This window comes from Clupea harengus, unplaced genomic scaffold, assembly GCF_900700415.2.
Source record: "Clupea harengus unplaced genomic scaffold, Ch_v2.0.2, whole genome shotgun sequence".
Lineage (NCBI taxonomy): Eukaryota > Metazoa > Chordata > Actinopteri > Clupeiformes > Clupeidae > Clupea > Clupea harengus.
In genome coordinates, this window is record NW_024879819.1 from 49,184 (window position 1) to 65,283 (window position 16,100).

The window sequence follows — 16,100 nt, forward strand, 5'->3', positions numbered from 1 at the left end:
CCTGCCTGCCTGCCTGCCTCTCTGTCTAGCTGTAGCTACTTCCTTGTGGTAATGACGCGAGCGTTGAGCAGGTAAATCCTGCCTATAATCCCCCCCTTTACTCAACTCATCATCATCTCCTCCTCCTCCTCCTCCTCTTCATCATCTCCGTGTCAGGCTGCCCTCGGGACGACAGCTGCCTGCTGGATGCCTCGGGTCTGTTGGCAGCAGCAGTCAGGAATGGCACGCGTAGCACCACCCCCAGATCGAGGTGTGGGAACAAGGGCATGGCGTCCTCCGGCAGACCACAGGCCCATCCCCAAGGGAGGGAGACAGCAGTCGACCTGCACACCATAGCCACACACACACAATTTCCACACACACACATATATCCACACACACGTTTCCACACAATGGAAATATTTTCTGAAAGGGATCACTCACACTTTGACATTACCAGTGTGTGGGTTTCCTTTAGGTCAACCTCTGGGCGTGGTGCACATTCTGCTCAGCTGACGGTGACAAAGTGCCTTTGTTGGCATGCCTGTACTCTGAATCACCCACTCCGATAGTCAGCAGGGCCTGGTCATGGGCAGCATTTATCCCACAAGCTACAGATCTCAAACTGCAGCGCAATTTAATTCCCGTAATAGTTCTGTAATAATTGAGAATTGAAAATTTTAATATATGAAACAAAAAAGTGATCACAGGGCATTAGTTCCATTTCAGATGTACCTCCTAATCCCTCTACACACACACACACAAAGCACACAAAGCACACAAAGCACAGAGTTGAGATGAAGGCTCTGATTTTGCTGCTCTCCAGTGCGTGCCTTTGCTGTTTTAGCCTAATTGAGAGCACAGGCTGGCCCCTGTGGGTATGGTACCTCTGTGCGTGTGTGCTGCTGGGAAAGCCCCTGCCTGCTTGTCTGCTGCGGGCGAGAGCCGCCACAGATCAGACGCTGTGACTGATAACCGCTCAAGGGCCCTCCGACTACAGCAGCTTCATGAGAACCCGACACCGAGCACCGTTCAAAGGGCCCTTTCTTTCTGTTTAGGGATTCAAACTCCTTTTTCTCTGGATCCCACGGCATATTTAGGGAAAACTTTTTTTTTTAATTATACAAATGATTATGAATGAACACCTTTCACCTAATCTGAAGCTACATTGCACTGAGTAAATATTTTTAAAATGGGTTGGACATTTTCAGGCGGTCCTCTGCTGTTTGTGTGCACCATATTATATCACATCATGGTTTAAAGGGACGCTTCGGCCTCTTGTGCGCTTTCTAAGAGTGTCTCCTGTGCACCCTGCCAGGTAGAATGAATGGGTGAAGATGAGCAGTGTCTGCCCTGAAAAAGCTATTTATTGTGAATAGAATTTTTGTCCGCTAATTAGCCTTCCATTGTGACATAACATAAAAGTTGGAATGTATGAGCGTGTGGGTAAGGGAGAAAGCTGAGAAAGAGTGTGTGTGTGTATCTGCCTGTCCTTCTGGGCCTGGGTGAGTTTGTCTCTGTGTGTGTGTTTTTGGGTATCTGACAGTGTGTGTTTTAAAGCTCAGTAGCTACTTCTGTGAAATATTTGTTTGTTAGGGCTCAGGGCCTGCATTGTGAGTGTTTGGCTGGCAGGCAGACAGCCAGACCTCCTGACCTGCAGGCTTAAGGGGGGAACGAGTCAGGTCACACAAGTCAGAGGAGGTTTCTGCCCAGAACACACTGTACACAGTGTTTTTCCTGCAAAGAGGGGCCTTTAAAGTCAGGGGCTAACAAAGGCATTGTTGCAGCTCATAATTAAATTTGATTAGATGACTGTCACATGTCTCCTGCTGTTAAAGAGGTCTGTGCTCTTCAGAGTAATTGAAGTATCCACTTGCTTAGCTTAGTTTGTTAGAAGTAGGGAAATAAGATCAAATGAGATAATCCTTTATTAATCCCACAACGGGGACATTTGCAGTGTACAGCAGCAAAGGGAATGCTGCAGTAGCAAGAGGCATCAGTAGAAAAAGCATTTTATGTAAACAGGCCGCAAATAACAGTTTTAGTAAACATTATACAGTGATGTTGTGCAGGTTGTCATACTTTGAACTGCTAAAATAAGTAAGGACCACATGCCCTCCAACATGGCTATGTGCAGCAGCATGGAAAGATATAAACATCGAGTGACTACTAGACGAGTGGTTTACCGCTTGGCTAGCTCCTCTATGATGCTCTTGATAGTGGGTGTTCAATTCAAATTCAAAATGACCGTCAGCTTGAAGGCATATTTGTTATAGCGTAGCACGTTAAGTGTGTAGGGACTTTTATTTTGAAACGGGGATTGAAATTATAAGAAGAAGCAGAAAAGAGAGGCACATTTTTGGGTAGGGAGGTAGCGACTAGGTCAACCGGTCGGTAGTTAGAATGTGGAGTGCAGCTGGTTGGGTTGGTTGAAGTGCTCAATAAACTTGCAAGCTTGTGAATTCAACTAAGCTCCGTGTAAGGTGTGCGTTGGATGACCCCAGATATTTTAACCATTACATATGCGCTAACAGAAATTATAACAAATCCCAAGCAGCTGTGTTAATTATTATTATTTATTTTTTTTTTTCATGTTGAAAATTATAAATTAATTGTGAAATTAGAAGGAATGTTTACACCGAATCATAAACTTCTAAAGGAAAAACTATCAGGTGGATTACTAAGAAAAGGATGTGCTGTAAGATCTAACTGCTAGGAGCAAACAGGATAAGTTGTTTAGTATGCTTTAGCAAGGCGGCAAAGTCCGGTCATATTTCGCAATATTTTCTTCAAGCTTAATATTTCCTTGAGTTCCCAGAATTGTGGCAAAGATGGGGAAATACTGTAATTAAATCAAATAAAATGGGCATTTATATGTATTACTCATCTCTACCCTAGTACTACCAGAGCAGGGGTGTCCCTCTCTACCTTCAAGAAGCTTTTGAAGACCCAACTCTTCAGAGAGCACCTCCCTTCCTAACTGGCACCTTGACTAGTGCTTAACTTGCACTTCAGCAGTTACATTCCTGCACTTCTTTTTTCCTTTCTAGGTCGTTTTTCTATTTCTTATGTAAAGTAGTATTTATTGTTACACCAGGTTTTTTATTGCTCTAAGCTTGACTGTTCTCTCCCTTGTACATCGCTTTGGACAAAAACGTCTGCTAAATGACGAAATGTAAAATGTAAATATCTCACTTGTGTGTCATAAACGTGGGAGGTTAGAAGTTCAGTAATTCTGCTTTTCCTTATAATAGCGGAATATCCCTCCCACGTCTCATACTTTTATTATTAAGGTATGATTCAGACATGTCTTCCCCTTTTTTGGTATATTTGTGTACTCTGGATGACTTCTACAGACAGCAGCCGCTCAAATGCTACCTTTGTCTGACGGTCGATTAATCCATGTTGAAAATGTATTCAGAGGTTCATGTCCTATAGTCCACATCGGTGTAAAGTGTGGTGTGGTTTAAGGGTAATTATGTCAGTGGTAGTGCCACTGGTGGCCTCATCGCTCTGATGTGTGTTTGTGTCATTTCTCCTCCCTGTCTGCAGAGGGCATTCCACAGGTGTACTACTTCGGGCCATGTGGGAAGTACAACGCCATGGTGCTGGAGCTCCTAGGGCCCAGCCTGGAGGACCTGTTCGACCTCTGCGACCGCACCTTCTCCCTCAAGACCGTCCTCATGATCGCCATACAGCTGGTAAGACCCTGTCTCACGACCATCTCACAGCCGTCCCTCAACCGTCTCCCAACCGTCTCCCATCTCCCAGCAATCACATAACCGTCTCCCAACCACAAAATCCCTTTGGACCTGTGGTCCTTCATCACGGTTTCATCCCCCCCCCCCCACAATTATATCAGCAACACCGGAAAAATACATACGCTAACTTTTGTCTCCCTCACGCTCTCAATCACTCTTTCTACCCCTCTCTCTCTCTCTCTCTCGCATATTCTCTCTCTCTCTCTCTCTCTCTCTCTCTCTTTCTCTCTCTCTCTCTCTCGCATATTCTCTCTCTCTCTCTCTCTCTCTCGCATATTCTCTCTCTCTCTCTCTCTTGCATATTCTCTCTCTCTCTCTCGCATATTCTCTCTCTCTCGCATATTCTCTCTCTCTCGCATATTCTCTCTCTCTCTCTCTCTCTCTCTCTCTCTCTCTCTCTCTCTCTTATGCTCTCACTCTCTCTCTCGCTCTCTCTCTCCCTCACATCTCAGATAACGCGGATGGAGTACGTCCACACCAGGAGCCTGATCTACCGCGACGTCAAGCCCGAGAACTTCCTGGTGGGGCGGCCGGGCAGCAAGCGGCAACACACCATCCACATCATCGACTTCGGGCTGGCCAAAGAATACATCGACCCCGAGACCAAAAAACACATCCCATACCGGGAGCACAAGAGCCTGACGGGCACGGCGCGATACATGAGCATCAACACCCATCTGGGGAAAGGTCAGCCTCCACTGAAACACCTGACAGTAGTGTCATTTCCAAATGAATCATGCCTGTACGTGCGGCCAAAAAGAGTAGAAATAACCGCTAAAGGAAGTAGAAGGATTTCCAAATATTTTGTGTCAACAATGCTTGAACTAGGAGGTACCACCAGTTTGTTTTTGTTTTTTGGTCTTGTGTTAACAGTGCAAACAAAAAAGAATATCACACTGTAGGATCAAAGTGTCTTTTTACTCTGGCACCCAGTTCCGCTTGAAACTGAGTGTTCTTGTCAATGGCTTCTCCATTAACCTGCTTAGGCTGTAATCTACCTTGCTTAGAAGTCACTTTTGATAAAAGGCTTCTGCCAAATTAATAGTTGTAAATGTAAATTCAGTGAGCTGGTTTGGCTCTGCAAACAGTGCTCTATAGTCTGTTCACATGTTTGCGTGTGTACACACGCCGGTGTCATGCACATGTGTGTTCATTTGTAACGTCCCTTTGTCTGTTCCCTCCAGAGCAAAGCAGAAGAGATGACCTGGAGGCTCTGGGTCACATGTTCATGTACTTCCTGCGAGGCAGTCTGCCCTGGCAAGGCCTGAAGGTAACCGCTCTGAATATGTACACCTGGACCAACCCACTCACACCTACCCAGGACACACACACGTACATTCTCATGTACTCACATTCACACGCGTGCATACTGGTGAACACACACGGACGCACATACTGGTGTACACACATTAAAGGACATAATACATAATACCGACACACAAACATACATGGACACACGAGGACGCACACACAAGGACACACACATATATACTCGTACAGCTATTCACAGACATGGATACATACATGCAAACACACACACACACACACACACACACACACACACACACACACACACACACACACACACACACGTGTACTCACACGTACTCACACAACTACACATACTCACACACAGCATTTTCCCGAGGTGTTAATGGCCTTTCTCGATCACTGGTGACTGCAGCTTTCAGCTTATCTCAGTGATGGCACTGTGGCTAAATAATTAACTAATGCAAAGCTCTTTGCTTAGTGGGTGGCTGAGCGCTAATTACTGTACTTGCCTTGTAAGAGACTTAACCCAGTTGGAATATTGACCACACACACAGACACACACACACACACACACACACTCATTCACTCACAGATATGTCTAATTAGCCTTGCGCTGCTGTCTTTGTGACTGAATCGAGCAATTCCCTGCTTTCACTCACTCACCATCTTTTGTTTTTTTTGTTTTGTTTTTTTCATCTCCACGCCAACGCTGTGTTCCTCCCTTCCCACACTCCTCTCGTTTCCTGCTCTTCATTTCTTTAATCGTGTCTCCCCCACTGGCCCTCTCCCACCAACACACATAGGTGTGAGGAATGTGCCACACACACACACACACACACACAGAGCTGCTCCCTCCCAAAATTAATTTGCATACACACACACACACACACAGCCACCCCCTCCCAAACTGAAGACTCTTTGACACTCTCTCTCTCTCACACACACACACACACACACACACACACACACACACACACACACAGCCACCCCTTCCCAAACTGAACACTCTATGTCTTTCACACACACACACACACACACACACACACACACACACACACACACACACACACACACACACACAGCCACCCCTTCCCAAACTGAACACTCTATGTCTTTCTCACACACACACACACACACACACACCACTGAACTCTCCCACATGCGGCGCCTCTGCCCCCTCATGCCGAGGTCGTGGTTTTGTGCTGACGCAGCGCCTGGTGCCGTTGGTGACTTGGAGCACAAACTCCATCATGGAGCGATCGTTATGAGAAGCGCAGCGCAGCAGGAAAATGTGGAACGTTTTCATTCATCACTGTTCCAGTCAGCTGGATTTTATTCCCCTCAAAATAAATGTGGATTTGCCAGAAGCAGATTCCTGTCCTCAGTTCTGTACGTTAGTCAGCGTTCAGGTTCTGCAACCACCTGGGGAGACAAAGAGGGTCAGGCCTCCGCTGCGTTCAGCACATTTCATCTTTGCCCTTTTTTTTCCCTTTTGCTTTCTGACATTTATTGCTGTTTTTCTTATATTTTATTGTGGTGTTTTGTTGTTGTTTCTTCCCCTCCGCTAACGGTTTCTCTTCAACTGCTTTTTTATGTTTATTGGTGTTGATGATTTTAAATTTTTAAATGTTTTCCTCCTCTGAACTGCGTTCCTGTTCTGCACCTGTAAGGCGGACACGCTGAAGGAGCGCTACCAGAAGATCGGCGACACCAAGCGGGCCACTCCCATCGAAGTTCTCTGCGAAAGCTTCCCAGGTCGGTAGCCTATATCTGTTTCAGAGGATGCTGCTGTCATGGTTAAGTCTGCTATTCGAATGGTAATTGTACCAAATGTAACACAATCCTCTATGTGTGGCGCGTGTGTGTGTGTGCGCGCGTGTTTTTCCTCTACCCCTGCCTGCAGAAGAGATGGCCACCTACCTGCGCTACGTGCGGCGGCTTGACTTCTTTGAGAAACCCGACTACGATTACCTGCGGAAGCTCTTCACTGACCTGTTTGACAGAAACGGCTATGTCTTTGATTACGAATATGACTGGGTCGGCAAGCCACTCGTGAGTGCTCCAGTTGTTTACCCTGAATATTACATCAGCCTTGCTAGCATGAAGCCTGACTAGAGTATATTGCTGAGAGTATCAGGCATGTTGGTTGAAGCCTGACTAAGAGTATATTGCTGAGAGTATCAGTCATGTGGGTTGAAGCCTGACTAAGAGTATATTGCTGAGAGTATCAGTCGTGTGGGTTGTGGAGAAACTCCTCCCTCAGGTGGTGGACGTGTGCCCCTCTTCTGAGGCCTCTGGCTTGAGGAAATCTTGAGTCTGTTGCCGTGACGCTGACTCACTCTGACTCTGTGTTTGTGCCAACACAGCCCACACCCATAGGCCCCATCCCGAGTGACACGCCCCAGCCCAGCAGCAGGGACAAAGCACAACAGCAGACCAAAAACCAGGTGAGCAGGCTTATACACATACACACACGCACACACTTTCTTACGCACGCCTACCAGTAGCCTGCCTACAAGGCCCCACCTTGTCCAGAACTGCTACCACCTCCTCAGGAGGGTGACTCTGTTCCTGCTCAGCCCTGCAACAGCAGCATCTCTGTCTCTGTCTGTCTGTCTGTCTGTCTGTTCTTCTACGCCCCCTCTTGTCTTTTTTCCTCTGCGTCTGCTCTTGAACCTGTTTTGGCTCTCCGTTGTCCCTTGGCTAACCAATGCAGCTAGATGACTGACCACTGCTGCTGGTTGCTGAAGGTCGTGGAGTTTGGCAGTAGCCTTTGAAGTGGACCACACACACACACACTCACACTGCATACATACACACGTACACGTTCACAGGCGCACACACACACACACACACACACACACACACACACACACACACACACACACACAGTGTCCATCATTATCCTCCTCCACGTCCATTCTTGTGAGACAGCATTGGGGTCTGGCCACTAGCAGTAATGACACAGGAGCCGTCCCAGCCCTGTGTGTGGTCAGTTTTATTTGACAATTCTGTACCTCTAGCTGCCTCTCATCATCAGCCAACTTGGATGAAACCCAGTGCTTTCTGAATGTAATCAGTGCTAGCGTCTACAGAGAGCTTTCTAAACACACTTGAGTATTATGCAAGCCACAATTCATTTGATCATATTAGAATGATGACATTTTATAAATACTCACCCAAAGTACAAGCTTAGCAAACCAACCCCATCAAGGGACTTTGAAGGCAGATCTCTGGAATCACTCTGTAGACCTATCAACACAGCCTCCAGACAGATATGTCTATCAGGCAGATTTTTACTACGTACATTTTCCGTGTTTGTGGTAAGAAATGGCAATCCAGTGTCCTGCTTGTCGCCGCTCTGAGAGACTTTAGAGCAGATCTGGCCCTGTGGGTCACAGTGAGGCCAGAGCCAGTTCATGCATTAACAGCTTGTGGACCCTATAGGCCCCTAAGCCTCACGCTTCCTCATTCGCTCTGCATGGGTCGGAGTGGATTTGTTTCTTGTTTGTATTTTTATCCCCCTCCCCCCCTTAATTTCCTGTATTTTAACTTTTAACTTTTCTTCTTTGTTAACGTAGTTCTGAATAACAAGCCTGCTTCTGCATGTCAAATGTCTCCTGTAATTTTTTTGTTTTATTTTGTTTTTTGTTTGTTTGTTTACTCATTTGTACCTCTGCCCCTTATCCCCTTATCCCCCTCCCCACCCTCCGCCACACCGCCTCCCACTCGCCCCCGTAATTCTCATCCACTGTGCTGTTGCTCAGTCGCCCGAGCCCAAAGGAAGTGACTCTCAGCCCACTCCAGTGACCAATAAGGAGACGCTGGGGTCGCATCTCACAGCTGATAGGCTGGGGGGCTCTGTCCAGGTACTGCTTGCGCATGGCGCTGCATGGCTTTGTCCATTCTTGCATTTGTCTCTCTTCTGCTTTCCACACTTTCTCTCTTGCTCTTCATTTCTTGCTTTCTCATGCCTTGTATCTTTCCACCCTTTGACTTCTACCACCCTATCTCTTTCCTCTCTCCTCTTTTCCATTCTCCACATCTTTTTTGCTCTCTCTCTCTTTTTCTTCCTTTTCTTTTGCATCAGCACAGTGCTTTTATTAGCAGTGCACCGCTAAACACGCTTCAGCCTGAGATCCAGGTGCTAGATTGCACAAGACACAAAGTTGACCTCCATGGACAGCCCCCAATACAGTAGAGCTCCCTTTATCAGCAGTACAGGGGTGCGCTTCCCTAAAAACGTTGTTGAACAACTACCGTAGTTAAATGATGAGATCATCGTTTAGAACATTCTCTTACCACGGTTACCACAGTGGTTGCTCAACGTCGCTTTCAGGAAAAGAACCCCAGGTTAGTTGGCAGTGGTAGCTCTAAAAGAAAACTTAATTTTAGTCTTTGTCTACCATTCTCCAAAATGTAATTGAAAGTGTAGGCTGTGAGCAAGAAGTGTGTGTCGGTAGTTTAGAAGAAGGTCCAGGTATGAACCAGAGCTTGGACTTGAAAAGTGTTAACACTGAAGATCTAGCTTAGCTTGCCAGTCATCCAGAGACAATGCATCATGATTCCACTGGTCTCATGTAACATGTTCATTAACCGGACCCATGTGCCACCTTGTGTCCAATTTGGGAATTGCATCTGACGATGTCATTCCAAAACTGAGATGTGCCTGTCAGGTGTTCTCAAAGATCAAAAGGTTTAATATTGGACTTTTCTGAAGATGATCCCTCCTCTTTTGTCAACATATGTTTATGTCCAGAAGATAATTTATCTTCCTTTATTCTTTCCTTTACTTCCTTTTATATTTCTGTCTTCTCTCTCCCCCCCCCCCCCCCTCTTCTACTCCTTCATCTCGCTCGCTCTCTCTCTCTCTTTCTGTCTTCCTGCGCTGCGGTTCAGTATCGTCACATGAGCTGTGTGTCTGTGCAGGTGATGAGCTCGACGAACGGAGAGCTGAATACTGACGACCCAACTGCAGGACACTCCAACGCCCCCATCACTGCACCCACCGAGGTGGAAGTGGCCGACGATACAAAGTGAGTTAAAGCACGCCTGCAGAACACCATGGGGTTTACATGATCTGTTCCTCACACAGAGGAACAGCTGGATATTTAACTTCATGTGCAGATGATTTGGAGAAGAGGCCTTGGGGTTCGGGTTTGTTTTTGATGAGGGGAGGTTTATTTCCATGCTCTCTTATTATCACTGTGGATGTCTGACTGTGAATGATGATGATGAAGATCCTGGAAGTTCAACTGTAGAGTCAGTGCACAGGAAAGGCACAATGGACAGAGCAGAGATGTAAACTTAGAACTTATGTGGCTCTAAGAAAGTGGTTATCATCCTGTTCCTGAGCTGCCTCCCTGTTTTGCGTGTTTTCCCATCTTTCCCTGCTATGCACACCTGACTGAAGCCATCAGTGGTGCCCACTTCTCTCCATCAGGTGGGCTTGGGGTAGGGGTAGATGGATGACACCCAAGACAGAGGGAGGCTCCAAGAGCAGGATTGAGCATCTCTGCTCTAATGCCTGACTCAGACGGATGCGTTGCTTAACGGATGCCTGACGGATGATGGAGGGCGTAGGAGACGTTTATAGTGAGATTGACAGGTCGACAAACAATCACGCCGCTAGCGAGCTGTTTACCTTGTGGGTAGTAGCATGCTAACATTAGATGGCTGGCTCAGACACCTCCCAAATCCCCTCACGTATTTTTCAGTTACAATAACAGGGTTTTTACATTGCAGTGTCTATTCCTCGGTAACTTAAAAAAAAAAATCTAAGCCAAAAAAAAAAAAGTCAAACAAGCAACTTTTATGTACAAATACGACCATCTACAGAGTTTGCTCTGCCATCTTTTTTTTTTTTTTCAGCGTTGCGATTTGATTGGCTGACGAATGCGTTGCCTCAACTTTTGGCGCAAGCAACGCAACTGAATGCAACGCTATTAGTCTGCTCAAAAGTCAGAGCAATTCCTTCAAACGGCGTGTCTGACATTTGCGTGTTTGCTCCTCTCCCCCCAGGTGCTGTTGTTTCTTCAAGAGGAGAAAGAGGAAAGCGCTCCAGCGACACAAGTGAAGAGAAGGCCTCGTCGGGCGAGAACTTGAAGACATTCTGGTCACTGTCAAGTTTTAAATGGAAGCAAAATACACAGATCACCCATTTCTCTCTTTCTTTTTTTTTCCCCACCCCGCCCCCCCTCTCCAGTCCACTCCTTGTCCCTATACCCCTGACATCCCTTTGCCCCCCTACCCCTCCTTTATTGCCCCTGACCCTCTTCTCACTTTATCTTTCGTCAGTGCTCCCTCACTATTGGAGCGTGAGGGAAAGTTGTTGTTCAATGGGCAAACACAACAGACTTTTATTCCTTTACTATGAGAAAAATAAAGACAGAAACATAAATACATGTGTTTAAAAAAGGGGAGGGGGGGTGAAATGTGTTTAAAAAAAAGAAAAGAATAGAAACCAACATTAACTACAATACACAAACACCGTGGCGTGAATATAAAAAAAAGAGGTACTGTTTGAAACAGTTGTTGTATTCTAGATTCCATGCTGAACATTTACTGTTGGGCTGTCGTTGATGTGGACGCGAACATGAAAGGAGTGGGTCGAGTGAGAATTGAATTCCTTGTTAGAAATAGTCCTTATTTGGGAGGCAAGAACGAACAATTCTAATGACAAAGAATCAAGAAAGCAACAGGACGCTGTTCATCTCAGCCTCAATTGGAAGATTTTAATTTTTTCTGTTTTTTTTTTTTTTTTTTTGGTTTGTTTGTTTGTTTTTTTTTTCTTTTGTAAATGTCATCTGAAGTTTGGTTTCAAATGTTGTCTCTTTTGGTTGCAAAGAAAAACTTTTACCTTAATGTTGTAGTGCTCTGGAATTCATTTTTTTCTTTTTTTTTTGTTAATTTTTCCATTCTTTTTTTCTGTCAATGTGGACTTTGTAGCACAGTCACTGGCCTCAGGTACTGTGGAAGATGGGGAGCGTCTCAGATATACATCTCCTCTCGTTGCACTTTTGGGGGGGGGGAAAACACAAAATAACAGTGGAATTCTGGGTTTGAAATTAACAAATGGGAAACCAACTAAATAAAGACTGATTTAGGAAGATTCCTACATGAGGCTGATATCTGTACAAGGGCCGAGATGTTCATTTAGAAGGAAACAAAAAAAATGTCTTCAGTTTTATGTCTCACTTCAGAATAATTTACCAGGAAATCATAGTTTGTGCCTTTCCAAGTAAAATGTTTAAAGCTCAACGCAAGTGTCTTGCAATGACATTTCATCTGGTTTGACTCTGGTTGTGATGTGAAGGCTTCAAGAGCTGGCTGTGTGTGTGCGCGTGCAGTAGCCTCTGCGTGTAAGTGTATGCCTACACCCCTGTATAAGCCGAATACATGGATCCCTCAAGAGGCTGTCTTCCTCAGCTCCCTCTCTGCCATGGCCTCATTCTCCTATGCTCTGACAATCAAAAATGCAGTCTTTGAAAATCAATAGGTCTGGGGAACTAGATGCAGTAATTGGGGGTTATTTGTAATACTAGTTTTCTATATCTTTTTCAGAATCTTCAAATTTCAGTGTCTCTTTGGGAACCAGCATTTTAATAGATTGCAAAGTATAAGGGCGTATTTGCAAGATTCTGAAAATGTGTATGTAAATATGCTTGCCGATGATTGAAGTTGATGCGTGTCTTGTATTGGATTTGCCTCTTGCCCAAATCTAGACTCTGATTGTTTCCAGCAATTGTGCAGGGCTGTACACGTGTTGATCACTGTAAAATGCATTTCTTGGTCTAAGCTGAGGTGTTTGTGGAGAACTGTTCTTTGGTCCGTTGTCCTGGGTTCCAAAGATTTCAAAGCACATGGCATGTGCAGTCAGAGGGTTTCTAAAGGTTCCTAACATAAGGAGCCATCATGTCTGAATCAGTGACTAATTCTTTGAGGACACAGTCGAAGGTGGATCTCTGTGTTGGACTCGCCAATTCACATTCATTGTTTTCCAGACTCATCCCAGTATTGGAACTAGCAGAGAAGAGAATCACTTATGAAATGTAATATGATGACAAATCTTCCGTTTAACTCAGCACTACTTATCTTGTGCAATCTAGTTTCCAAGCCGTCAAGTATCGGCTATGCTCATTTCCCCTCATCCCCTTTATATTCTGTAAATAAGTGACTTAAGTATGGTTATAGCACTAAAACGTCAAAGGAGCATGTAGCAATGTCATTATTGTGAGTTCTGGATTTGTTAGGCAACTTCCAAAGATTAACGTCAGGTTTCCTTTACACCTTTTTCTTTGTACCTTTTTGTGCATAAATACCTGATGTAGAGATTTGATCTCAGTGATCTATGCATGGCGAAAAGGTCTTTAGAAAGCATGTAGCGGGAGGGTTTGTACAATCACTCCTATGGATAACTGCAAATTGTAAGAAGCTACAGAGACGTAATGACATCTAAAAAAAATATGTGCGTTCATGTAGGCCTGCACATCACTTACTGTACAGCTCATTGTTGTTTTTTAAAGTTATGTGAAGAATCATTACACATATTGACCGATATGACGAATGATGAATGTCAGTTACTTAATGGCATGATCATCTGATCCAGTCATGTCAACGTGAGGTAGTGGTTACAGTGGTGGCGTTGGCCAGCTCTGATTCAGTGTCATTTGTAGAAAAGAGGAACTGGGATGCAAATTTACCCAACATGTTTGACAGCGTGTTTCGCTGATGCTCTTTATCCTTTTGGGGGTAAATGATAAACATCGCTTGACAGTAGCTTTGTGTGGTTTTCGTTGTTCCACATGATTTGTCTCGCACAGCTGATTAATGCTCATTAAGTAATTCATCATTGTAATAATAGCCTACCTATCCCCTTTAACGGCCGGAATCGCGGCGGAACATGGTCAGGTCCTATCCAGAGGCAGGTCCTGGCTGGATTAAAACACCCATCGGTGTTCCAAAATAATGTTTTATGTCTCCTCTCAGCCTTGCTGACATTTGTGTACTAGGGACAAATTATGTTAATCCCTTTGGTGCCACGTGAAACTCGGTTACCAAGGAAACGGTGAGGAGTGCATGAGATCGATGTCGGTAGACAAGGGTGGAAGCTACTCCGTTTACCGCTAGATTGTTGATTGTTTTGAAAGTTGACAGCTTTTTGTCCAGTGTGGGCCAAAAGTTTGCTAGGGCATCAAACTTGCTAGGCTACGTCATAGAACGTGTCGCGTGTGTCACGTTTCGACGACTCATTTGTCTACATTTCGCTACTTCATTGCAGAATTTAGTTGCTGGCCGTTTATTTGCCGGTAGGACCCCGTAAATAGTTAATTACGACTATCGAGTAATACAGAACCTACTGCTAACTCCGGCTGTACAATAGCTACTTAGCATGCTAATAGCCAAGTGATCCATCTATTCAGCGACGTGATTATTCCCCTCATGATGCTTGAGGTTTTCCACTCGGGGGGGGGGAGGGGGGGGCTGAGGTCAGTCAAAATGAACCTACAATTACTCGGGATCCCTTGCTCCACTGCACTCCTCGTCACCATGGGCTGATTTCAAAAATCTGCACGCAACTGTGAGGCCTTGTGCAAACACACAATCGTCTAAAAACATGTCCATGTCCTCCTGAAATTCAAATGCAAAAAGGAAGAGATCCTTGGCACTACCGTCATCATCTTCCTGAACTACTCTACTACCACCCCATACCCCCTCTGAACATTGATATAGCTATCAAATGAAACACAACATGTCATGTTTCATGAAGGAGCATGCAGACATCAATGAATATAAATTAATATATTAGAAATGTCTTAGTATTCAATAGAGGTGAGATCAGTATCATCATTTGGAGGTAGAGCATAGTGTGTCCTATTGTGGGGAGGGGGGGCAATGTAAAGTCTTGCCTAGGCCTAGGGCAACAACACCATCAGGACCAGCCCTAACCCCAGGATCCATAAAAGCACAGGTTGGCCGAGCGAGAATATTAAAACAGTGGACCAAACAAAATATTGTAATGAAAATCAGGATCACAGGGACACTTACTTGAGAAGCATAGTCTCAGCCATTCACACTGCTCAGTGTGGGCGATGTCGAGGACACCGTAGAGCAGTGTACCACTGATAACGCAGCCGTAACCCCCCTATTGGTGAAACAGTATGCATGGTAGTTCCTGAACAGCGGCCCAGGAAAAAGAAGAGTACCTCAGTTCCAAGGATCCCTTCCTTTACATGTCAGTTTAGGGAGGAACATGTTTGTAGTAAACATGTAAACAAATGTGTAGTAAATGTGTTAACAATTACTGAAAAAGTATTGACCTTTATGTTTGAATCAAAATAATGCTAATTGAATTGGCAGTTGCAAGATGCATTGTCATATTGCATAACCAATTTGTACACTGAATTGCCAGTTGCAAAATTTCAGTTGCATTTTCATTAGAATACAGACATCCAACAACCATGATGAAATACTGCGTTTTGTTATACCGGTGCGGTGCCAGAAGCAAGGCACATCTAACTCCATGTGACCGGTGACAGAAGCAAGGCACATCTAACTCCATGTGACCGGTGACAGAAGCAAGGCACATCTAACTCCATGTGACCGGTGACAGAAGCAAGGCACATCTAACTCCATGTGACCGATGACAGAAGCAAGGCACATCTAACTCCATGTGACCGGTGACAGAAGCAAGGCACATCTAACTCCATGTGACCGATGACAGAAGCAAGGCACATCTAACTCCATGTGACCGGTGACAGAAGCAAGGCACATCTAACTCCATGTGACCGATGACAGGTGACAATCATCTTGTAATTGCATTTCTTTTCTTTCTTGCAGTCAATGTGACAACAGAATTAAGTCCTTTAGAAATGTAATACATTTTAAACATTTCTAAAGGACTTCATTCTGTGACACACTGCTGTTGAAGTGCCTTGCTTCTGGCACCGGTCACATGGGGTTACTTGGAAGGCTTACAGTTGAAATGTAGGCCTCAGAGCTGGTCAGCATGGAATATTCTGACTGTCTTGTTCGTACAACAGTGTTTTGATTATCAATGAAATGATTGTCGCTAGACGATGGGTGGAA

General features: G+C 45.0%; 1 protein-coding gene across 4 annotated transcripts in view; it reads left to right on the forward strand.

Annotated features, from left to right (window-relative positions):
• Nucleotides 1–12,814, forward strand: part of LOC122130445 (casein kinase I) — a 31,815-nt gene extending 19,001 nt beyond the window's left edge. Inside the window, exons 4-12 of one of the 4 annotated variants that reach the window (XM_042705178.1) lie at nt 3,532–3,680; nt 4,193–4,427; nt 4,925–5,010; nt 6,683–6,767; nt 6,919–7,064; nt 7,379–7,459; nt 8,780–8,881; nt 9,942–10,048; nt 11,034–12,814. In XM_042705178.1, the coding sequence (XP_042561112.1) occupies nt 3,532–3,680; nt 4,193–4,427; nt 4,925–5,010; nt 6,683–6,767; nt 6,919–7,064; nt 7,379–7,459; nt 8,780–8,881; nt 9,942–10,048; nt 11,034–11,088 (1,046 nt within the window). In that variant the 3' untranslated portion in view covers nt 11,089–12,814. Of the gene's footprint in view, nt 1–3,531; nt 3,681–4,192; nt 4,428–4,924; nt 5,011–6,682; nt 6,768–6,915; nt 7,065–7,378; nt 7,460–8,779; nt 8,882–9,941; nt 10,049–11,033 lie in introns of all 4 variants that reach the window. The other 3 variants (XM_042705177.1, XM_042705180.1, XM_042705179.1) reach the window with 3 other exon arrangements.
• The last annotated feature ends 3,286 nt before the right edge of the window (nt 12,815–16,100 follow it).